Source organism: Oryza sativa, chromosome 5 (assembly GCF_034140825.1).
Source record: "Oryza sativa Japonica Group chromosome 5, ASM3414082v1".
Lineage (NCBI taxonomy): Eukaryota > Viridiplantae > Streptophyta > Magnoliopsida > Poales > Poaceae > Oryza > Oryza sativa.
In genome coordinates this window covers 17,944,232-17,969,974 of record NC_089039.1, presented here as the reverse complement: position 1 = coordinate 17,969,974, position 25,743 = coordinate 17,944,232, and the positions used below count along the sequence as shown (strand labels likewise).

Below are 25,743 nucleotides of genomic sequence, written 5' to 3'. Positions count from 1 at the left end.
CTTTAGGCTACTCGGGGAGATTTTCTACCAGCAAGATTTTCAATCACATATTCACATACTGAAGGCCTCAGCAAGATTTTCATCCACATCCCAAAGATCCCGGCAGTGGTATCGCGTCCCCCATGTGAGAGTCGAGGACCATCGAGTGTGAACGCGCTTCACCAGTGAGAGATAGCGGCGACGATGAAGGCTAGAGATCCCGGCGCCGCGATTGCTTGCCGTGAATGGGCTATACCAAGCAAGCTTATGGGCCTACAGTGAAGGATGGACAAAGAACGGCGATCCAGGGCAAGACGTCCCTCTCACCCTCTAGCGTAGAATTCACTATGCCAGGGGATCTCGTTCCTATACAATCATACGTACTTTGTAGGCGCACATATTTTACAACCCTAGTTTTACTAGTATTATTTATGCGAGTTGTACATATAACCTTCGTTAATCCAGCAGGAACGAAATATCATAATGAACATTGACAGTGTTTAAGAGGAGGGGATAATAAAAGAAGATATGTAAAATGAGGTGAGCCAAGTATGTTCCATGACAGTTCATAAAAAGTTTACCGTGTATTACACGTTAATACATGTTTTCCTTTAATTTCTAAACATGCAAGAGTATATAGACCTGCAATATGTGGTGGAGACGGGAGCGTTCAACGACATCACCTATCCTATAATTACCCACTAAATAATCACATGATTAGCTAAATAGTTGTGTTCCTAGATGAAATGTGGTTCACTCGCACTAACTATCTTACCCATATATTAATCTTGTCAGAAAAACTACTGTACGGGATCCCATCCCATCGACGCACGACGGGATAGACCGCTCCATATGGATCAATCAATCCAGACTTCAGCCAGGCCACTCATTGCTCTAGTCTTATCCTCTTTATTCACTTTCCCCTTTTTCTCTTTCCACTACTTAGTAGTTTCCACCATCCATGGATTCGTACAACACGATACAAGAGACTGTAGGCTATAGCTCAGGCAAGACAACAGTGAGGCTGGCTGAACTCCACTGGCGTTGCAAGCAGTGAGACCTTCCTCGCGTGCGCAAGTAGCCCGGATGCCATGCCGTTGGTTGGGGCAATATCAAGTTGAGCCTTTGCCGGTGAACTTTGCTCATGTGGTTCGGCAACAATAACCGTGTCGACGCCATTGGTGGCTAGTGCCTGGTGGCCTCTAGTGTGGTTGGCCAAGTGCTCCACAGGCCAACGCTGCCTCTAGGTGGTTGCTTGCACAATTGCACGTGGAATGAAGGGTGGCAGGAGAGTATTCATTCTAGGAGACACATAGAGAAAGATCAACATGCTAACAGGAGATCAACAATAGCATGTATGAGCAATTGGTTGTTGATTTTTTTTCACTCGGAATTTATTCTCAAAATTGGATTTTGGATTTTCTTAGGTTGGCTTTCCTTTGGATGCAGCGCTATTCGGTTACGATACTCTTTGTGGTATCATCGTGATATTCCAGTGGCATCGATATGATATTTTTGGTGGTATCAACATGGTACCCTAACGGTATCGGTACCCATGTGGTATCATGATACCTCGGTGGTACCATAGCATGGTACCTCCGGTATTGGCATGGTACCCGGATGGTATCGGCATGGTACCCGGGTGGTATCATGATACCTTGGTATCATAGCATGGTACCTTGGTGGTATCATGATACCTCAGTGGTACCATAGCATGGTACCTCCGATGGTATCATGTCATATGGTTCAAGGGTATGGCATGGTATCGGGGGTGGTGTTATCGTGTAGTCTAGCTAGGCGGCCTTTTTTTTCTCTAAACAAGCTAGCTGGTGCATGTGTGCCTCGTGGAAGATGGTGCTTGTGGGCCTCAAATCGGTGAGAACGCATCGAGAGTTCGAGAAAAGGAGGCGCTACCACGCTACGCGCTAGAGTATTTGTCTGTTAGATTCATTAACTACCCCGTAACCCTTACGGGATTCCGTGCTCCAGCTGCCCTCTAACTTTATTTATTATTTTAGAAACTTCATTAATTACTAAATTACCAAAGACATTTTGATAGATCAATTTCAAACATACATTGTCTTTTCTGGAATTTCTGCTAGGTTGCCAAACTACAAAAGCATAATTACCGCTTTACATATATGAGAGATATGTAGTATATATGTTGTTGTGCTTTCTATCAATTATCTTCTTTATTATAGTCACATCCAAATCTTGATTCCATGGTAGTGAATTGTAGTATCAATCCATATGTGTAGCCATGGACCCATATCCTCTGATGTATAGTAGCAAGGTTAGAAGATCTACAATGACTCCAACTCCTACACACTTCTTCCCTCAAATATCTAATCCCTTTGCACTGTAGAAGTAGGACGACACAAAAGTAAGGCTGTGTTCAGGAGTGAGGGTTGGTAACCCTTACTCACCGGCACGCAAAACGAAGTAGCGTTTAGCGCGTGATTAATTAAGTTTTAGCTATTTTTTTAAAAAAATGGATTAATATGATTTTTAAGCAACTTTCGTATAGGAACTTTTTGTAAAAAAGTACTGTTTAGCAGTTTGAAAAACATGCGCGTGGAAAGCGAGGAGGAGGAGTTGGGAGCATGTCCTACCGAACACAGCCTAAGGAGCACCAACACCCATGGCCATGTTTCTTCTACCTATTTCCTAGTGTGATTGTAGCCACTGCAGCAACATGAGCATTCTCGCTCATCTAACCGAGCTGGATAGAACTCGAGCCCCACTCTCCAATGAGCTTGACATGCTCTCATAAGTGGTGTGTAATAGCAGTTTGAGGTGGCGTCGTGGTGCGGCTCACGTTAGCAAGAGAATCAAGGCTCATCCAGCACCATGAAGCAGGATTGCATGCTCCACCGGTGCCCATAGAAATCAATAGCAGGTGGTTGTTGTTTTTCTACCACCGCTGCTTAGTGATGTCAAGATTAAAGTGGGCCAAATTCATCGAAGGACATAAAGAAACTTGCTTTCAAACATGCAGACAAAAATAGGAAGGAAATGTGGGATAAAAAAAAAAGAGACGTTTAATGTGTTTGAATGGTAGATATGGACATACAATATTTCTCTAACTTTTGCTATTGCATGCCAGAGGATCCGAGTCCGTATAGCCACCATGTGACAGCAAATTTGCATGTGGTTTATGTGTACATAAGACTTAGTTATATGTGCACTACACATATTACGTTTTATGTGTCGGGAGAAGGGGGGGTTGAGGGGTTTTGAATTTCTAGCTCAGTATAGAAAATGTAGCAATTTAAAATTGTTCGGATATATGTGAAGTTGCTTCCATCTAATACCATATCGTCATGGAGTGGTCAATCAAAGTTCAGCCTTTTGCCACTGACAATAATTTTCTTGTATGATTTTTCATCTTCCCATTTATTTTTCTATACTTCTTTAAAACGGAGCAGTGTTGGTGATGAGTGGTGAATTAAGATGTGGTATATATACATAAAATAAGGATAATACTGTAATTATCTTTAATTAAAATCCCCGTTACAAGCATTATATGCTGCTAGTAGTGTAACAGCTCAAGATGCATATCCCGGTCCCTGTCGCCACGAGCACGGCACGATACGAACGTCCGTCTCTGCCGCACGTGACGGTGGAGCGCCTGAGCCCCTGATGCGCCCCATACTGCCGTCGCCGTCGCCCCACGTTTCCTTCTCCAGTTTCCCACACACACTCACCCCTGGCCCTGGGCACTGGCACCAAGCATGTTTGTTTCGTGCAACACCTGCACACCCACGACACGTCGCGCCGCTCATGCCCTTTTCCCACCCGCACCCCCGAACAAACACAGCAATCCCATCTCACTCCCCCCCGCCCGATCTCATCCGTCCACAACCGAATCCAACGGCAGGAAGCACATCCACGTGGAAGATCACTGCAATATCCTGTTTCTGCAGGGGGGTAAACGGAAGATGAACCGAATAGTCTACTTGGGTGTATTGCGACTCATTTTTTTTTATATTTATTTTTTCCATAATTACTTCCTCTCGTCTCTGTCTCGTCCTGTCTTTCTCCGAGGAGGAGAAACACCGGAGGGAGGGTGGGCGACGAGGAGGAGGAAAAATAAATAATAAAAGAAAAATAATTCTGAATAACAAACGGGACAACGAAAATACCCTAGGCCCCGCGATCGCGGCGGCGGCGGCGGAGACTGTTGCTGCGGTGGGGGAGGCGATCGCCGCGGCGGCGGATGTGAGATGATGGGCGGGGGGAGGCGGGGCGGGAGGAGGGAGGCGGAGGAGGGGGTGGCGGTGGCGGGGCGCAGCCGCGGGGTGGCGGCGGCGGCGGCGAGGCACGAGGTGGCGGGGGAGCTGGAGCTCGCTTCCGCCGGCGGATTGGGTGGCGGCGGGGGCGACGAGCTTGTTGATCCTGACCAGCTCACCTACATCGTAAGGGATGCTCTCCCATTGGTGTTTTTGTTTTTTAATTATTGTTGTTATTACTTTTTTTTTTGAGCGTGTGCGGATTGGATGGTTGATGAGATGGTGGTGGTACCGTGGTGTTGGTCGCCTGCTTGTTTTTGCGCATCAGCGGCAATGCTGTCATCTAGATTGTTGTGGCTTCTTGAAATTTTGAGTTTGATTTTTTTCTCTGTTTGTGCACGTACTTTCGATTGCAATGTTGTCATCTAGACTGCTGCTTCGTGCAATTTCGGGGTCGGTTTTTATCTGTTTCTGCACGTAGTTTTGGTTTTGGTTGATAAAGGGGATTACTGATGAGTGGTGTGGTCCGTTCGGTAATATGAGCTGATCATCAAGTCATCGATTTTCGCGAATGGGTTTTGCTATTTTCCAGTAAATTGCCGCCCTCCATAGTGAGAATGTGTTAGCATCGGCTGATATATTGGAAATTGTCTCTGGAGTATTAGCTTGGAGCTGACATGTGAGTGTCCATCTAGTTGGTGAATTTCCTCTCTATCATGTGTATCTTTTCTGGTACGGTGGTACGACCTTCTGGTGAGAACCAAAGTTTTCATAGCACAGTACTTCCGTGCTACTCTGATGGATTTTGGTAAGAGCAGCTGTAACAGCGGAATCAGCACATAATTTTGACTGCTTGTTATCTTGTGACTGGCAGCATAATGTTTTCAAGATTGATTTATATAGCCATGTATTGGTTAATTTGCTTGTGACAATTTGCAAGGTTATTTATCTATTGCATACATAGAATGAAGCGATTAACTTGTGAGTTGATGCGAACGTTATCTAGGCCATTGACTTCTTTTATTTTTCCTTCAAATTCATGCTTCTAAACAATCTATTAAAATCCTGCCTGTCATGCCAAAGCATTTGTCACCTATAAGCTCGATAAGTTACTTCAATAAGCTTGTGGGCATCTCACCTATAAGCTCACCAAACCTTCCCATAACCAATTTGTTCGTCAGGTAAAACTATATTATAAGCTCTAGAAAATATAATAGATAAACAAAAGGAATTCCACATATATGCCAAGAAAAACGTTTAGCATTATCTTTTGTTGCATTAGTTGGCAGCCCATGCATCCACATTCATTCATGCTTCACAAAAGTTTTAGTAACTTTGTTTCTCACTTGATCTTTATAGTATTTGAATTGAAAAACCTTAAGCAACATGAATTTCTGCACATTTGGATGACTTATATGCGATAGTTGCATTTGACTAAAAAATTTCTTATATTCTATAGTCCTAACTTTATTATTATTAATTTATTGATTGTTATTTTGTTCAACATGCTGCACAGTTCAAGAATTGATAGTCTGTACAGACACAAGAACACTGGTTTCGGTTAGAAAAGTATGCTGACTGGATTTTTAGGATGCTGTGAAATCTATTTGTTCACTCCTAGATAAAATCATATATAATCCAGTTTATATTCCCTTTTATCTCTTTTGGGGAGTTTCAAGTTTTCTGTTATTTTCTTGATCACCATAGGGTTTTTAACTGTTTATCTTTAAACGATATAGGAATTTCCAGCTTTCCTTGTTTACCATGATTATTTGGAGGGGGGTCTAGTATTATGATGTATGAAGGTGATTATATTGACTGATAGTGGATTCTCTGTCATGATGAATGCAGTATTATGTTGTAATTTTGGATTTTTAATTGGATGCTTAAAACTTGATTCAGCATTGGAAGCTCTTATAATGTAATTGTCAATTTGTTTTGCGGCTTGATTTGCCTTTGTCTGTGTTGTAACTTGATTCACCAGTGGTTCAGAAGGACAAATACTCTACTCCATATAGCTGATGATGGTTTGCATTCTGTGTGCAAGTTTAATTATCAGTGATGCTACTTTTGGCATAGGGAATACGTAACTCGTATAGTTTTTGTTGGATCCAGCTGTGGGATTTTATCTCTGTTATGTGATGCTTCTGGACTTCACGGGTCGGACCTACTGTACCTTTTTTTGTTTGGATGGTGAGGAATTATAGGGAATGAGTTATTCTTTCTGCAGTATGGCTGCTGCTAAATGCTAATGAACTCCAGATGTTAGATCTTCAACCTTCTGTTTCCATATTTATTCCCAAAGAGGCTTTCTCTTTCACAGATGGTCCTTATGTTCTGTACAGTCTTAAAGAAGTAGTTTTCTCTTTGTGAATGATCAGCATGAAATAAAGTATGATGTATGTTGTACAGGATGAAAAACTTCAAAATATCCTGGGTCATTTCCAGAAGGAGTTTGAAGGTGGAGTATCTGCTGAGAACTTGGGTAAGGGGACTAAAGCTGTGTCACATTTGCTCCGTGGAGCTACAGTTGTATTGAACTACTGATGTATGTGCAAAATCATTAACACTGCATAGGGTCACAATATGGGGGTTATGGTTCATTCTTGCCTACATACCAGCGCTCTCCTCCTGCCTTATCTCAATCTGGAAGCCCTGCAGTTCTACCCAACCATGGCAGTGCCTCGAGATCACCATATATACCACTGGAGGTATACTGCCGCAAACTTCACCATGCGTTGTTGTCTTCTTAGTATTACTGCCTAATGTTTGCACCCTGTTGTGATATACTTCCAGAGTGTACAGAAAAACCATTTTGTCAAGCAAGCTATAGATGGAAGGAGGAAAAACAATTACTGCCAAAGAACATCCAGTGAGAATGATAGTAATCACTCTCAACAGTTGTTGAACAGTGGTCCTGAGCAGAAGACAGCAAAAATACGTATCAAGGTGAACAATAAATGCCTAGAAAGAAATAATGCTGCTATCTACAGTGGCCTGGGCCTCGACATTTCTCCTTCCTCATCTATAGATGACAGTCCACAATGGAGCATCGAGGCTCCTGAATCAAAACTTTTTCCTGATGAATCTGCAGATACCATTTTTCAGGTTAAGTTTACACCATCAATTCAATTTATCTTGGCAAAACCTCTGGTGGTTGATTTTTGATAAATAATCCATTTTGTTGTTTGAACAGATAATGACCTGCCATTCTGTTCCTGGAGGACTTTTGCTCTCGCCTCTTGCAGAAAATGTTCTGGAACTGAGGCAAAAATCAACAGCTGTAACTAAGAAACATGAAGCTCCTGTATACGATAATGACAAGGAAGAGCTACAAAGGAACTGTTGTCATACGAGCTCTGCTGCACCAGATAACAACTATCAGTTGGTGAAGAAAATCAAACTTGATGAACAGAGGGATCACCTTCCTGAGTTCGAGAATTCAAAATACAGGCATAAGAATGCAACAATTATGAAAAAGGGAGCTAAGCCTGAGTTGAAGGATATTTCAGATGAAATAGATTCTATCCGTGCACCAAGATGCGCGAAGACAGAAAAACATGCAGTTGGGGAATCAGCAGACTTTATAGCTGATACTTCAGGTCGCCTAAAGGAAGCGAAAAATGGTCAATTCAAGGGGAAAGGTAGTACTCAGAGTTCATTGTCAATCATTGATGTTAAAGCTGCTAATTCAGCAAATGATGATAAACATCCAAAGGGCAAAGCAAAGTTAAAAGTAACTTTAGTAAGAAATGCTAAGATGGAAAGTTCACTTGATGATGGATTTTCACACAAAACTAAATCTGATAAATGCAATGATCAACCTGTTACCACTTCAAGTCAACTGCAAATTGATCCTGCTAAGAAAACGTCACTTAAGAGAGACCGAGGGAAAGTGGTGTGTGCTAAAGATGAACCATCACAGTACAAAAGCAAGGAATTGAGAAGTTTGGTTGATGCAGAGTCCATGGGTACTACCACAGAAAATGTAGCAGGAAATTCTTCTGAATTACTGAAAGGGAAGAAAGTGTCCGCCTTGCAAGCTTCCCTGTTTGGGAAGAAACTCAAAATTAAGACTCACAAAAAACCAAACTATGATACCACTAGAAAACCTAATGGTGAAAACGAGGGTTATGTGTTGGACCATAGAAATGGTTCGACTTACTTACATACTGAAGATAAGAGCTTGAAGACTGAGAAAGAGTCTGCTACATCTGGATTGACTGATAAGGATTTTTCAGGTGGTGGGAATGATGGGGACCACAAAATCTCTCCCATTGTTGTTGATAAGTCTGCATCTATGCCATCAAGGTGCAAGAATGAAACTACAGAAGCATCCATGGCAGTTCCTGCTTCTGAACCTGTTGATCAATGGGTGTGCTGTGATAAGTGTGAGACATGGCGCCTTTTACCTTATGGGATGAATTCAGATACACTTCCAAAAAAATGGCGGTGTAGCATGCAGAGTTGGCTGTAAGTTTCTGCAAGAAACGTTAATCAGATTCATTCTTTTTTTTTAATCTTCTCATTTCATGCTTTATATTTGTCTATGCACTGGTTTCTGTGAACTGAAATAACTGACAGGAGTAAAATTTCCCTTCACTATATATATATGCACCATAATTTAGTTTCATCAGTGGAAATTCAAATGCAGTCTTTTCATTTTCTAACTGCCCTGCTGCCTGAGAGAGAAAACAACTGTTGAGATCACATAATTGATTTTGTTCTGGTTTATTTGTAATCTTGGGATTCATGTTTTCCTTCAAGGATCTTCTGGAAAATTTTATCTCCCGTCATGTTGTGATGTTGCAGACTATAGGCTATTGGACTATTATATCATTGCTTGGAAATATTTAGTTTTGTTTATTTATTTATTTTTGCATTTGTGGTGCTTAATGTTATCTTCAATTGATTGGTACTTTTAACTTCTTGTAGGCCTGGGATGAATAACTGCAAACTAAGTGAGGGTGAGACTACAAATGCCATACGTGCACTTTATGTGGTTCCCATACCTGAAAATAACATCAGTTTAGATAGTCGTTGTGATACTGCTACATTGGTTAGATCCAATGATGCAGCCATTATGTCAGATAATTTAGGAATGCCAGAAATATCAAAGTCTTCGAAGAAACTACATGCTCCTAGGAATCGTGATGGTCTTGACTGCTTTCCTAAACTCAAGGAAAAACAGAAGCGCATAGAATCATCAGATAAAGGTGAAAAATCTACGGTTGTTCTTCATTTAGATTCTATTATCATTCATTTTATTATTAAAGGTCACCATTTCCTCAGGACAAACTATGGCAAAAGATCGGATGCATCGAAAACGGAAGACCAGTGGTGCTGATTATGATAACCTGATAGCATCAAAGAAATTGAAGAAAGTATACAATGAGCCTCCAAAGCACCAACCCCCTCAGTTTGAACTAAGCAAAAGTAGACCTTCAACCAAGGGATCTCTAAAAGAATTGCCGAAGCATACTAATATTTCACCTGGCATGGGAAAGCATGCTTTACCTTCATCAGGTAAGCAGTTTTGTGATGGAGATAACTCAGATAGGGGTGCTAGAGCTTCGGATGCAGGAAAATCTGATCCTCGGGACTTGTTCATTAAGAAGAACAAATCAAAACAAATGCAGTTAAGACAGCATGGTCCTGATCCTCGACCTAGTGATGCCTTTGCAAAACATGTTGTAAAAGAAGTGTTAAGTGAAAGTAATGCTGCCAAGGAAAAGCTTGGGTCAGACCTGAAATTTCTGAAGGTAGATGATCATGAGAAATCTGCTCATGCCAGAGGCCCTGTCACTGGGACTAATAGCAATGCAATATTCAGTGAGAAAGAGGATTTAATTGAGCAACACCTGGAGAATATCCATTTCCAGCACCCATTGCTCTCTGAAAGCTCAGTCAGGAGGAATATCTGTAATGTACAAGCATCTACAGCTGCCACTTCCAGTTCATCCAAGGTGTCTAGCTCCCACAAGAATAAACCTGAATTTCAAGAAACAAGGACCTCACCTGTAGAGTCAGTTTCTTCATCACCCTTGAGAACTTCTGACAAGAAACACTTGGATCGGCATAGAACGAATTCATATGCAGTGGCAGAAATTGTGCATTCTCAGGAGTCAGTGAAAACTGGTGCTTCATGCTCGAAGGAAAAATATGGTTTTGAATGTGGTTCTGATCACACGAAACCTCATGTTTCTGGTTGCTCTAATAGAGTCATGCATCAAGATGCTTTGGAGGATGGGGACTTGGATAAACAAAATATATTGACAAATGGAGTCTTTAACAACAGAAGTTCTGGGCTTGGTATAAGGAATGACCAAGGCCAACCGAATTCTTTGGTGGAACAGAAAGTTAATTCGCATGTCCTTCCAATACATGGCAGCGGTGATTTCAGAAGGCCAACACCTGATCAAAATGGGAAGACATTGCCTCAATATAATTCAAATCAAAGTGACCAAGCAAAACTGTCTTCTGGAAAGCATCCTACACAGGTTAGGCCTGATAAAGGGAATGTAGAATACATAGACCTGAAAACAAATCCATCTACTGTAGCAGGAAGCAAGCTGTTGCCCGGATTAAACAATAAAGTAAATGGAAATGCCTCCAATAAGTCAAAACAGTCTGTAGTTGAAAATATGAAGCATGCAGCTATTCATGTCGATGCTTCAACTCCAATTAATGCATCTGCTCTGCTGAAGGAAGCTAGAGATCTGAAGCACTTGTCTGACCGCTTAAAGGTTTGGATGTTTGATACATTAGTCAGCCATTTTTTTAGGGTTCTCTTGATTCAGATTCCATCACTACTCATTTGCAGGGGAAGGGGGATGACCTTGAGAGTGCAAACATTTGTTTCGAGGCTTGCCTAAAATTTCTCCATGTTGCATCTCTCAAGGAGGCTGCTGGTGTTGATAGCTCCAAACAAGGGGATCCAATAAATACTATGACATTATATTCTGATACTGGAAACCTTTGTGGGTAAGCAATTTGCAGTTCACGTCTTCAAAAGGCAGGCAGCATGTAGAATATCACTTCTATATTTGTTAGACCCTTTTAACATTCTTGAATGCACGATAGTAGTAACTTTTTTTAATTTGGTATATTTATTCTTGTTAGGAACCATTTCAAAACAACAAGTGCCTTAATTACTTCTTGTCCTTGTAATTATAAACTATAATGGCCGAACTTTAATGCTTTCAATGTCTTTCGTGTTTCTTGGACATGCCTTTCATTTAGCTGCCAAATATTACTTGTTCCATTTATCCTTGTATAAAAATTTATTATATGCATATGTAAATTCACTATGCTAATATGGCCCCATTGGCTTGTTCAACAGATTTTGTGCCCGTGAATTTGAGCGACTTAAGAAAATGGCAAATGCTGCTTTGGCATATAAATGTGTGGAAGTGGCATACATGAAGGCAGCTTTCTACAAGCATCCTGGTGCAATTAAAGATAGCCATGCCTTGCAGGCAGCATCTGTGATTGCTCCTCCAGGTTTTACATATTCTCTAATTCATGAAGCTGCTTAGTTGTTTTAGTAGTTTCTGAAATCTCTTTCATTCATTAAGGGCATGTTTGGTTTGAGGAATGGCCTCTCTGGAACGGGCTGGCCCATCATGGGGTCATGTTTCTATTTTCAACTCATTCAGCATTTCTCAAACCAAAGGTTCCATTGGAGTCAGGATCAGATGATCCTGGGTTGAACATATTCCTCAAACCAAAATGCTTCATAAAAGTAGGGATGCTTAAATGTTTGAAAAACTGTATCTGTACTAAGTTCTACCACAAGTGAAATATAACAACATAGAAATGAATATGAAGTAGGTAATGCTTTCGATGGTTCTAGGATTTCATCCTTACACCATGATTTTTTTGAATCTCTTACATCATTATTGTTCTGTTTATTAGACAAAGATATCCTTCATTTTATTTCGTGATATCAATTCCAAACAGGTTTATTATCAATTTGTTGAAATGATTGGTCTTCTGATAATTCACATTCCTCTTGCTTTCTCCTTGGCCAGCTGAATCACCGTCGTCTTCTGCCTCAGATGTTGATAATTTAAATAACCCAAGTACAATAGCTAAGATTGTTTCAACAAGAGGTCTATGCACTTCTCAGATTGCTAAGAATCCCATATCTCGGAGCAATCATCACTTGATGGGATTGCTTGCTTATGTAAGCTGCTTATTTTTGCTGCTTATTTTTGCCATTTGGATTATTGGATATTGATATGCCAAGTTGAGTTTTTACTTGAGGGTTGCACACAACACCTACAATTGGCATTGCACGATTATGATCCATTTAATGCTTGCCTTGTTTAGTTTAGAGCAATACTTATTATTGTGGGTCAAATATGATTACGTATGGAACTCAATGATTGCATTTATTTCAGTTTTAGAGTTTCTCCTATGATCCTTTCTGTTTGCTAGATAAGGTCAGTATTTAGGACCAATAGTGTGTAACGGTACTAAAAAGATGTCCATGGAAATCAAGCTTTAAAAAATAACAGCACTCTTCAAACCTTTTGGTTTAGTATGGATTCTGCTATTTGTTAGTTCAAATTGACTGGTTATCTAATTCCATGTAACTACTCCACAACTGGTATCCAATCATGATTAAGGAGATATCAGTGAGAATTAAGGGAACTGTCTCCTGATTGTAATATTTTTTACAGGTAGAGGACACAAATTATGCATTTGAGGGAACCAGAAAGTCGCAAAGTGCATTTTTTTCTTATCTTTCTGGTATTGAAAAAGATCAGGCTGATGGCATTGCTCTTTTAACGGAAGTCCTTAATTTCAGTTTCCATAATGTCAAGGGGCTGCTGCAACTGATCCGTCATTCATTGGAGTGTATCAACCATGAAAGGTTCAAATAATAGAATGGGCATTCTTAATGTGAATAGAGATATATGTTGGCAATGTTTCTATATGTTGTTTTACAATAGATGCCTCCAGTATGGGTGCAAGAATGGAGCAAGATTAGCAATTTGCTAACAGAGGAAATTTATGATGTGTGGTTATCACCTGGAAGTATTTTCTCTGTGGATGAACATTTTGACCTGTGCCAACTGGGGTTTTACATAAAATTTAGCAACAAGTATAAATTGCTACATTCAACATTCTCAGTTTCAATGTCTGATTAGTCCCCGATTCCATTGTTGATGTGAACCCAGTTGTCACCTATTTCATTGTTGTACCGGTAAGAAATATCTGTTTACCCCTCTTTTTGTACATGCATGTCTGAGTACCTACCAAATGGCTGGCTTGCTCAATCTTCTCTTGTACTCTTGATATGAATTGCTGCATATTTTTCTCTATCAGTCAAACTTTTGTACTCAAATAGCATCCAATAAACAAGAAACTTAGAATCCTCACACACTATCTTTTTTTAAAAAAAAATCTAACATATATACCTGCACTTTTAAACAGGGACAAAATTTCATTGGGACAATGTTGAATTGAACAATCTATTCCTGAGTTCCTACAGAAGCATAGGTCAGGGCAGAGGAGAATATTCTACTTTTCCTCACCTTCTATTGGTCTGTCGATGAAGGTTCCAATAGGCAAGAAACTTTAACCCTTCCGTTCTTAAATCTTTATGTTGTACTACTAGTGTTTTAGTTCAGTCCTGTACTTAGAATAGATAACTAAGTCAAGAAGGTTTGTGTGATTGCACTTGGTTTTATTTCACTAGATGTGTCCATCTTCCTCCTGATAGGTAGGGTATATTTGTGACCTGTAATAGGAAAACCCTGGATAATTCTTATTTTCAGAACCATGTAATGAATTAGGACAAACATAAAGCATATCTAATGGACAACGTCATTTTGTTACAGCTGCAGTGAAGTAATCCTTTATATGATTATGATTGCCAAGTTTGATACATGCATTCAGTTGTGGAGGCGCATAAGAACCCAGCTACCCAGTGAGCAAACTTGCAGAGGACGGAGGACGTCAGTTACCACCTCTGACTCCAATTTTGTGTACATATATATAAATTAATGATGAGCTGATTGCTTCCCCTTTTTTCTCCATACCTGTGTACATCTATAGAGAGGTATACCAGAAAGGCTATAGCGGAACAAAATGGAGAATTTTGATCCAATTTCAGTTGATTTTCTGTGGTTTCTGAGTGACTGAATTCATTCTTTTGGTATACTGCAAAGATAGCTGCCCCTTAGCTAAGTGGTCATTAAGTTGTTGTGACTATGATTCTTTGAGCTGACCTAACAACAAATGATGATGGTTCTGTTTTCTAACATGAGTGTTGTATTGGTTCCTGCCCCAGCATCGTCATTGTACATTTGTAACTGCTCATGCTGCTATTAAAAAAAAAATCTTTGCATCTCGAAATGTTGTCGTTTTCAGGCTGCTTTGATCGCGTATTATATACATCAGGGAATTTCATAAAACCAAATGCTTGTAGTTTTATAATATTTGTAATAAATATGTAGATTTGTGACACAACACCTTAAATATATAGTTTTGCAATAATTTGGTCAAAATGTATATAGTTTTGTGAAATTTATTCTACATACATTCATTCTCACTGTAAGGGTAATTCACGCGACAGTGACTTATATGTCTCCCTCGCAAAATTCTTCCAGCTTGACCTTTCTCCTCTCATTTTGATTTTATTTCAGTAAGTCTAAGGCTCTGTTATTTAATTGGACGTAGTATCAAAAAAATTTTTAAGTAGGAATTATAAATATAATATTATAAAACTAATAGGTGGTTTAGAATAGGCTGATATACAAAGTTTTTTAAGAAACCGTAATTTAAGAACTGTGGTACATACAAGGAAAGATTTGATAATTTAACACCTTTTAAAATAGGCTTCGATTATTTAACATCTAAATGGTCCTACATGTTATCATCACAAGTGTCAATCAAAGAAATTGGGTAGAAAAAAAAATGTTAAATTATCAAATTTCCCCCACATAAGTTGGTGACAAAAAAGTAACTCCTACGAATTACTTTTTTGAATTATTTATTGAATGAATTGTTCTTTTCAAATTATTTATTGAATGAATTGTTTAAACATTTTATGTGTTTCACACTTCAAAGTAATAACAGCCCCATCGGATGGCCTAATAAGCCAAAGAAAAATCCAAATTTTAAATTTTCAAGCTTAATTTTAAGATTGATTTTGACATATTTTCAACATAGTAACATATTTATAAAAGTTTTACCCACAAATTCTTTTATTTTCTAATAAGCCGTTTTGGTTTATTAGAAAATAAGCCAAACGATGGGGACCTAAAAAATACATTTTATAGAAAAAAACTTACTTCTACTACCATTTATTTTATTAAACTAATGAGGAAGGCAAATAGACTTATTCCTAGGAAGAAACGCAGGCTCACCAGCCCAACTCAGGCCCAAACCGTGCAATCCTCCCAAAACCCTAGCCCACTAATCTCCACTCTATATATTCCCCCAAGCTGCGGGTTTGTCTCCCTCCGCCGCCTCTCTTGCTCCAACGAAATATGCTGTTGTTATACTCCTCCTCGCCTCTCTGTTTGATGATTTGTGTTTATGATGGTTGTTTTGGTGGTCTCTTTCGTTTGCCTTCTGCTGTTAAATCTATCCTTGGTTTCTCTTTCGTTTTGTTTCTCTTGGTAATGAATCTTGGGTTCGGTGGCCTGGCTGTGATGCGTATTGATAAGGGATTTTCTGAGGGATGGAGACCTAGTTTTCCTCCTCCTGATTGAGAGAAACCAATGGATCCTTCTGAGCCTACCAAAACCAACCCTGCGAGTTCTTTTTTTATTTTTGTTTGCTCTTGTACACTTTGTGAACTGTTCATTTTTGTTCTTTGATTTTTTCTCTCTTCCTTTTGCTGTCTTCTGGTGAACTGTAATACAAGCTAGTGCAAGATCTGCTCTCAGTTGATGTGAGGATAAAACTTTCACAGAAACTCTTTTGATGTGTTGACCCTAAAATTCAGACTACAATTATCTGATCAGCTGCAGAAACTTGCCCTACGAAAAAAAAAAGATCTCAGTTTTTCCCACCAGATCCAGTTGTTTTCCTTGTTCGTCATGACTTAGATTTGGTATTTAATTGCTAATCCTTGCACAATAAGCCGATGCTCTGGACGAAATAAGAGGAAGGAAGCATGGTAGTGTGCACGGAGATTCACCACAAGGTCTGCATGTCTGCCTGCAGTGACGCCTTCGGGCTTTGATCTCGCGGGCCTGGATTTGACCCACATTTTCCTATCTGAATTTTGCTTCCGGTTTATCTTCCGGTAACATTGGGTTTTTAGGGGATGGATGGGTATGGTGGATGGATCGACATGCCAGAACGATCAAGATCGTATTGTAACTCTGTACTTCTGCACAAACTTACACTAAGTTGTCCTTATTGATATGCCAATGCGATCTACATAATCCTAAATTTGTCATTAATTTTTCAGTGTCCCTTCGGAAATAATTCTTTGTTTTAAATGGCTACAGGAATTAAAATACATAAACATGTGAAAAATTGAGGAATCGATATGACATCTAGTTCTTTAGGAATTGTGGCATAGATAGTTGATCCTTAGGAATTCTAAAATGCAGGAATTTCAAGTTCCTTGTTGCAAAGGAGTACCTGGGAAAATTTGCCATATAATTTTAATGTAAAAATTCCTCTACTTTTCCTTTGTAATTTGTTCCAAAAGAGCCCTTAAAGAGGGAGTCCTATACGCCAGGGTCTTCTGGGGTTCGAAGGCTCATCATTTTTAATTATTTGATATTAGGTTATTTCCTAATATTTGTGTCCTTAAAAGGAGTCGTTACAAGTGAAATATAATGTTTATTCATTTTATGCATGTGCTTGCTCTTGTTGCTCTTTTGCATAGTGCTGCCTCCGGTTGTGCTTTAGAGATTTTGATGCTCAGGCCATGAAGAACATAAGCAGAAACTAGTGAAGATTTATACCAGTTAATCTTGTTGCATTTTATTATTAGAACCAAACAGGCTATGAAGTTAGTCAAACTTGTTAATCTTTAAGATGACAAAATGTGTTAAAAGTATAACCAGCAACTAAACACCTCAGTAACATGGTCTATGTTATGCTGGAGTTGTAATTCTAACAGCAACACCACCATTCATGGGCAGAGAGGCAGAGCTAGATAGGACGGGAGGTGTTTAGGAATCTAGTCTAAATCTCTTTTTAACTAATTAATTCATCTATTCTCATTATATATGTTACTTCTCAATACAACTCAGATATATGCATCAGCATAAACTCTGGCTAAACATTGTGTAGGTGTTCTTTTCTCCTGAAGATGGAGATTAAGTTTTTTTACGTAAAATGAGGTGGTTTTAACGTATAATTGATTGAGTTTTAATTATTACAAACTTGAATAATATATTAATATGATATTTTAGAGTAACTTTAATATAAAGTTTTTGTACGAAACGTACCGTTTAGCAGTTTAAAAAGCGTGTCACGAAAATTTTAGGGCTTATTCCTTTCAAAGGAATTGCAAAGGAAAAGCATAGGAATAGGAATAGGGCTTATTCGTTTCATAGGAATGTACCATAGGAAAGTTTTCCATTCCTCCAAGGAAAAGCATAGGAAAAAATAATCCACTCCAACCTAATATTTGCATTCTTTTGGTTGGCTTGCTCAACAGCATAGGAAAAATATCTGTGTTGGTTTACATATGTATTCACGAAGTATTTCTATGTTTTGAAAATCCTGTGAACCGAATGAGCCCTTAGGCTTCATCCAACTCTTATCAGGGATGCACATGACCATAGTTCGTTCCAGCTTTTCGCCCGTGCCGTTTGGGACTTGGGACATGCATGTCATGTCAGTGGCGCTGTTCATCTCTCGGAAGGGGAGCACAAGTAGCACCCCACAGTCACACAGCCGGTGATGGACAGGGACGGGTTACAAGACCGGCGAGTTGGCCTAGCCTACTGGCATGAACGACCATCCCGTGGAAGTCCACCGTGATGGGCATGACAGAGGCTCGTTGAGATGGTGCCATCGCTGTTGGCGAACGTGATTAGCACGTACGGTGGCGATGGCCAGCTTTCCCGCTGTTGCTGGCCGGCCGCATCGTCCACGGAGATGTTCCTCGATCGGCGACCCGCGATCAGGGTTCACTAAATCGATTCGGATGGAATTAAGGTCAACCCATGATAAGATGGTTTTCATGGTGATCGTGTGGGTATCAAAAGCTTTACCGCACGGTTTTATAAATCCTGCCCGCGATCGTTGTGAATGGAACAGGAAAGCTGAAAAAGAAAATATTTACCCCTCTAATGTATGATAATTAGGAGAGGTGATCTCAGCCATAGACGGCTCAGATTGTCCAAATCCAGAGTGATGGAGTTTCTATCATATCCAGGGCCCGTGCCGAAGTAGCCTACTTGCTTTGCCGGTGACATATACAGCTGATGGTTAATAATCTCTCCGCATCTAAATATAAGAGGTTTTGTTTAAATGTGGTATATCCTATTATAATAAATCTGGACAGTTTCTTATCCAGATTTATTGTACTATGATATGTCACAACTAACCATAACCAAAATCCCTTGTATTTAGAAATGGAAGGGTATTGTAGTAACTCTGCAATGGAAAATGTTAGCCATGACACGTGAATTCAACTCAGTGTAATAATTGGTATAGTGCCAAATGATTGGAGATTGGAACACGGATGCCATCCTAAAAAAATACTGCTATGGTTCTGCTTGGTCAACTTTGAATTATATAATTAACGCGTGATTTTAAATTTTAAAAATGATTTATAAATTTTAAATTTTAAAAACTACTGTGATTCATTTTATAAATCGCTTTGATATTTCCTAAGTTAAACTTTTAAATTTGATTAAATTCATAGAAAAGATAACAATATTTACAACCTTAAATTAGTTTCACTAAATCTAATATTGAATATATTTTGATATTGTGTTTGTTTTGTGTTAAAAATATTATTATATTTTTTTATAAACTTAGTGAAACTTAAACTTAAAATGTTTGACTTATAGAAAAGTAAAATGACTTGTAATATAAAATAAATGGAGGGAGTAGATCTTTTACTTGTGATGCGAGCAAACATGAAAGCTTTATGACAAACAAAACAACCAAAAAAATAATCCTAAAATTAAACCTGTAAATTTAAAATCAGCTCTAGGGTGATTATGTTTAGAGTAGAGGCAAGCCAAATTAAGCTGGTTGAGAGTTACTCTAGATCATAATCACCCTAGATCTAGAGTTAGGGCCTGTTTGACACAGCTCCAGGAGGGATGGAGCTTAGCCAAACAGTTTTAGCTCCACCAAAACTGGGAGTAGAGTTGGGTGGAGCTCTCTCACAAAATGTACTGGAGTTGTGGAGCTGGATTTAGGCAGCTCCACAACTCCACTCCAGACTCAACTCTTGGAGTTATATTTAAGAGTTGGAGCTGTACCAAACATGCCCTTACTCTAATATCTTAATCTTGAGTTACTCTCAACCAGCTTACAGAGTCATCTACTACACAGTGGTGTACTTCATCTCAATATTTGGGAAAATATGTAGTGCAAACCACATATGTAGTGAAAACATGAAAACTACTGTTGAATCGAGAAATGGACGTCCGAGATTCGTCCACGTCACCCTGAGTTAAAATTTAACTAGGAGTTTTAACTCAGGGTGACGTGGACGAATCTCGAACATTCATTTCTCGATCCAACGGTAGTTTCCAAGTTTTCACTATATATGTGGTTTGCACTAGATATTTTCCCTCTATTTTACCATGCTTGGAATCAACGGCAACTTGTTAAACAATGGTGTACCTCTAATACTCTCTTTACTTCTTAATTTCGCGCGACAATGTACGGGAAATCATCTAGTTTTAAATTTGGCTGATACTCTTGATGATACTTAATTAAGTAATAATCCACTTAGGTGGCTAATCAAATTTGGCTGATAGTTGTGCACTTAGGTGTGTCTAGTGCTACCAGTACATTGGAAGTGATTAACTCAATGAAATTTTGTAGCACGAGATTGAGGATTGTGTATCAAACAAATATATGATGGTGAAAAGCACGAGATTGAGGAATTTTGTTAAGAGAAAAAAAACATTATCTTTTTAGTGGATTGTGTATATCAAGATACATAATCTACTAAAGAGATAATGTTTTAGCTTATCAAAATTTTTCTTGGTCGGTCTCACATTTCAATTAGTACTTCCTCCGTTTCACAATGTAAGTAATTGTAGCATTTTCTACATTCATATTAATGTTAATGAATCTAGATAAATATATATATGTCTAAATTTATTAACATCAAAGTAAATGTGAGAAATGTTAGAATAACTTCCATTATGAAACGGAGAGAGTAGTAGATTGCAAACCCTGGTCAAAAGATAAGCATGACAAAGCTAACGGTAGCACATGCAAACTAACTGTACTGCAGTGCAACTATGCAACAGAAACGTTAGCCAATAGCCATGACAAGTGAATTCAAACAGATGTGTCATGCTACGGAAACCTGCTTGAGCGGTCAACTTTGAACTATACTCCCTGCAAAAAAAAATGAATTATATAATTAAAGCGATTTGAATTCAAAGATTGAATTTTCTAAAATAACTTATGTGAGATTTTTTACTTGTCTTAGGATCAAACATGAAAATAGGGCCTTGTCACAAAGAAAATCGCTTAATTAAATTTACAAATTTAAAATCAGCTTTATGATGATTATCTAAAGTAGGGCCAAACCAAAGCTATCAACATCTTGAGTTACTCCCAACTAGGCAACTAGCTTTTAGAGTCGTATGCTAAACAGTGGAACATGGTTCTCCATCCGTCCCACGAAGGCGCACCCACATATCTTAAATATCCAAATCTTATATTACTAGAAAAAATGCCCGTGCGTTGCAACGGGTAAAAAAGTTTTTGATTGCTATATATTATACTCCTTCACTTTTCATCCACTCTCCCATAATATCATCTTTCCGTTTTTATCAAAATCAAAGAGAATCTTTCTACTTTTATCAAAATCAAAGCGAATCCATAAGAGTCAGATAAAAACGACGACAGTAAATCCGGTGAATTAAAACCAAATGATGAGGTAATAGAAGGAATCAATTTTTTAATTAATTGAAGGAGGAAACGCATGTGAGAGGCAAATCGACAGTGGCGCGCTAGGGGTCGGCCTGGCGACTTTAAAAAAACGAATCCTTACCGCGTGCCAAAAAAACGACTTAAAACGGATGCAAAGACAGCGACAAAAAAACAGTGGAAAAAATAAAAAAAGCGGATTAAAAAGGATGGAAAAAATACCTGTATTTTTTAATAATTAGGTATATGGATATATATTTACATTTGCAAAATTTGTCAAACCACACGAAAATCACAAAATTATATAACGTATATTTTTTACGTTAATGACTTCTATGGTCATCCCAATATGCAAATATATAAAAGGTTACTATTTCTATATCATATCAGTGTTGAAAAATTAAAACTTCCAAGGTCCTGAACATTAATGTGTGAGTACTAACCTGGGGGTATTTTTACAAATATTTTGTATGTACTGAAGTATAGGATAAACAATACTTTTAGGGATGAAAATGAAAAACTGCTGGATTCAGATGCCACGTGCATGTTCGCATGTGGCCTTTGGCAGCGGTGCGGTGACTCGCCGTCCATCTCTCTTCATGTAATTCACGCTCCATGTACTGCACATGATTTCGCACAGAGAGAGACAAAGGGCGCCCAGCCTAACCGCTCGGAGCGAGCGCCGGGCGCCTCGATTTTTCCGCCCTCATTATCTCCTCGTTTTTCCCTGATCTTTTCTCTTCCTCTACTCGTCCTCTCCATTGCGCATCTTCCCTTTCCTTCTTTTTCTTCTTCTCTCCTCAGCCGACGACGCCCTCCATCTCGTCCCTCCCACCCTCCCCCAACCCATGGTGGCGTCGCTCGCCACGGCGCCCTCCCCCCAGCCGGCAGCGCCCTACCCTTGGCGGCCAGTGCCTCCGCCTCGGCTCCCTCCACCTGGCCGGCGGCGTCTTTCACCCGGTGAGCAGCGGTGCGCGACGGGCCGGGGAGCGGCGGCCAGCGATCTACTCCTCGGCGTCGGCGGCTCTCTCCTTCCGCGAGCGGCAACAGGCGGCGGCGCCTCTCCGCCCCTCGTCTCGTCTCCCTCGCCATGAGGCCGCGGGAGGGCTCGACGGTAGTGGGCGGCGGCGCCCTCCCTCCCGGCGGGTGGGGAATCGGTGGGCAGGGGCGGTGCCCTCCCCTCTGCTGGATCCAGCGGGAGGGGAGGCGGCGGCGGTCGGGCGTCCCGGATCCAGCGTGAGGGGAGGGGATGGGAGGGGAGGCGGTGGCGACCTGGTGGCCCTGCGACGGTGGCAGCGACGGCGGCACCCTGCCCTTCCTGTGTCGGCATTTTCTTGTGTTCTTGTGTTGATGGAATCTGTTCTTGTGTTGATGAGTGCTGATGAAATCTGTTCTTGTGTTATTGTAGTAGTGATTTCTCTAGGATTTGGGTCCAAATTTGATGCGTACTCGGATTAAGGCGCACGGGGGCAGGCTGTGAAGGCCAGTACTGGTGAGGTTGCCAGCATGATTTTTTTTCTTTCTTTCTTTTTTTTTTTTGCCATCGGAGAAGGGTTGATAAGGGATCGATCACACGCGCGCATTAGAAGGATTTTTTAGGCGACGGACGAAACGGACGATCGGAAACCTTGCGTATTTTTTAATTAGGTATAGATTATAAAATTTGGTCAACTATTAGTCTAATAAATAAAATCTGTTTGATGACAATAATATCATCATTGAATTGATATTTGAATGTACTTATGTAAGGTTATGATTTTGTTGATACAAACACGCTACTCCCTTTGTTCCACAGAATAAAACATAGTCAAACTTACCACAATATCTAAAACTAATATTTGAATATTGGTTTCAAGTATACTATAATATAATATTTGTAGCGGCAACAATCATAACCACAAGAAAATAAATTCAATGATTTTATTTTCATCAAATAAATTTCTATTTGTATTAGACTAATTGTTGGTCTAATATTTCAAGAGTTGAATTTTAAAATACGTGCATGTTTTATCTAGTGGGATGGAGGGAGTAGTATATGATAAACTCCTGATGATCTAAATAATATAAATAATATGGTAAACCTTTCTCGATCGGTTTTGTTGAGACTTCTTCTTAGTGCAAAGACATGCATGGGGACAGTCTTTCCCTTTCCCTCACCAGTTGAGTTTTTTCTTTTAAAATAAAATATTAAGGACCAAATTGAGCAATTGGGTGAACTTGAAGGATTACATTGGCTATTTAGGCCTTGTGTAGTTGGGAAAATTTTTTGGGTTTGGTTGTCACATCAGATATACATACACATATTTAAAGTATTAAATGTAGTCTAATAACAAAACAAATTACATATTTTGCCAAGAAATTGCGAGATAAATTTATTAAGCCTAATTAATCCATCATTAGCAAATCTTTCCTGTAGCACCACATTGTTAAATTATGGCGCAATTAGGCTTAAATGTCTTGCAATTTACACGCAATCTGTGCAATTGCTTTTTCCTACATTTAATACTCCATACATGTGTCCAAACATTCGATGTGACAGCGTAAAAATTTTTGTTTTGGGAACTAAACAGGGCCTTAGCCGATAACCAGTGTTGCCACAAGTGTCAAGCAGTGGCCTATAAAGCTACTCCCCTAGTCAAAAAAGGCCATTCCTAGCATTCCAAGGTGAAATTAGTGGAGAGTAAAAATAACCAAAATACCCATCATTATCAGAAAAAACAATAATGCAGATAAGTAGGTAAAGGATACTAAAGCGATGATAAAACTTCTCATTTTATGTGCTAAGGGTAGGTATGATGACAGATTTTTTTTTCTTTTTGACAAAGTTCAAACTCCAGAAGTTAAGTTTTTTTTGAACGGAAAAGGTACATCACATTTATTAGTACGTAGGATCTCATCCTCCTATCTATCTATTATATTATTAAAACAGCCTTGAAAGGAGGCACAACGTTTACTGTGGAGGCTAGAAATTCCCACATTAATCGGAGAAAAAGAAAAGAAGAGTCCAAGTAGAAATACAATCTAAAAATAGCTAAAATTCGGAATTAAAAATATGCAATATGGAAAGAGGAGTCCATATATGAACCCAATACGTGATTAATTAAAATTCATAATAATAATAAAATAAATTTATAAATTAGAAAAATAAGAAAAGAAGAGTTCGAGTAGGAATACAATTTATAAATAACTGAAATTCGGAATTAAAAATAAGGAATATTGAAAGAAGATTCCATACAAGTATCCAATACGAGATTAATTAAAATTTAGAATAAAAAATATAATAAAATCCGAAATTAGGCAAATTAAAAAGAGAGTTAAAGTAGGAATACAATTTTGAAACAACTGAAATTGAAAATAAAAAATAAAAATATCAATAGAACATAATAATAAATAAAATAAAATCTGAAATTAGAAAAAGAAAAAAAAGATTTCAACTAGGAATACAATTTATAAATAACTAAAATTGGTAATAAAAAATAATACTAATGAAAGAAAATACCATCTAAAAAAATACATGACGAGATTAATTAAGTAACAGGACTATAAAGGAGTAGAGTGGTGGCGGTTGATGAAACATCTAAAAGCTATTAATAAAACACCAAATAGAATCCTAATGACGATTAAAAGGAAGGACGTTGGGCAGGTTGTGAAGCAATCAGTCAACACGGTTGGCGGGGACTTCTAGAAAGTAAAAAAAAAACCAATGATAATCATATTTGATTTTTAAAATCTCAATTATAATAAAATGAGACGCGGCGGGCGGGTCGTATAGGAGTACAATGGTAGAGCCGTCGATGGTTGGTGGGTTTTCTAGAAAGTAAAAAATGAATTCCAACGATAGTTGTGTTCAATTTTTACAATCCCAATGACAACAAAGATTATTTGCCGGATGGGTCGTAGAGGAGTATAATGACAACGTTTGACGGGATTTCTAAAAATTATCAAAAACATGAAACCCAACGAGGCAATAAAACTCTAAAAACTATAAGGTTCAATTTTTAAAGGTTCAGGCTTCTAAAAAGTAAAAAAAATAAACCCCAATAATAATCATGATTGATTTTAAAATCTCAATGACAATAAAGAAGGGCGGTAGCGAGCGAGCCGTAGAGGAGTATAGTGACAACGTCGCTAACGTTTTGACGGAACTTCTAGAAAGTAAAAGATATGAACCTAAACGATAATTATGTTCGATTTTTAAAATAGCAATGACAATAAAGAGAAGATGCAGTCGGTTGTGTAGGAGTATAATGGCAGCGTTTAACGAAACTTCTAGAAATTATTAGAAAGAAGCCTGATAGGACAATAAACTATAAAAACTATAAGTTTTTAAGATCCAATTTTTAAAGGTTCTAAGGAGAATGAATACAGCGTTTAACGAAACTTCTAGAAATTATTAGAAAGAAGCCTGATAGGACAATAAACTATAAAAACTATAAGTTTTTAAGATCCAATTTTTAAAGGTTCTAAGGAGAAT

General features: G+C 38.8%; 1 protein-coding gene and 3 non-coding genes across 5 annotated transcripts; all 4 read left to right on the top strand.

Moving 5' to 3' along the window:
• The first annotated feature begins 4,023 nt into the window (after positions 1-4,023).
• LOC4338585 (cysteine-tryptophan domain-containing zinc finger protein 5-like) lies at positions 4,024-14,485 on the top strand. Of its 2 annotated transcripts, none has more exons than XM_066311060.1 (13): positions 4,024-4,397; positions 6,624-6,696; positions 6,789-6,922; positions 7,008-7,319; positions 7,408-8,684; positions 9,147-9,427; positions 9,504-10,957; positions 11,035-11,195; positions 11,554-11,714; positions 12,245-12,399; positions 13,027-13,425; positions 13,656-13,789; positions 14,063-14,485. In XM_066311060.1, exons 1-11 carry the CDS (start codon positions 4,206-4,208, stop codon positions 13,033-13,035), a joined length of 4,209 nt encoding a protein of 1,402 aa, XP_066167157.1. In that variant the 5' UTR covers positions 4,024-4,205; the 3' UTR covers positions 13,036-13,425; positions 13,656-13,789; positions 14,063-14,485. The 2 variants fall into 2 exon arrangements, with proteins under 2 accessions (XP_066167157.1, XP_015637337.3); XM_015781851.3 differs by having other exon boundaries at positions 12,899-13,425.
• A 1,381-nt stretch (positions 14,486-15,866) lies between these two features.
• On the top strand, positions 15,867-15,971 carry LOC112939149 (small nucleolar RNA R41). Its single transcript, XR_003242691.1, has one exon. It is a non-coding gene; the product is annotated as a small nucleolar RNA R41 (small nucleolar RNA).
• Positions 15,972-16,115: 144 nt separating this feature from the next.
• LOC112939166 (small nucleolar RNA Z155) lies at positions 16,116-16,197 on the top strand. Its single transcript, XR_003242708.1, has one exon. It is a non-coding gene; the product is annotated as a small nucleolar RNA Z155 (small nucleolar RNA).
• A 137-nt stretch (positions 16,198-16,334) lies between these two features.
• LOC112939115 (small nucleolar RNA snoR100) lies at positions 16,335-16,445 on the top strand. Its single transcript, XR_003242657.1, has one exon. It is a non-coding gene; the product is annotated as a small nucleolar RNA snoR100 (small nucleolar RNA).
• The last annotated feature ends 9,298 nt before the right edge of the window (positions 16,446-25,743 follow it).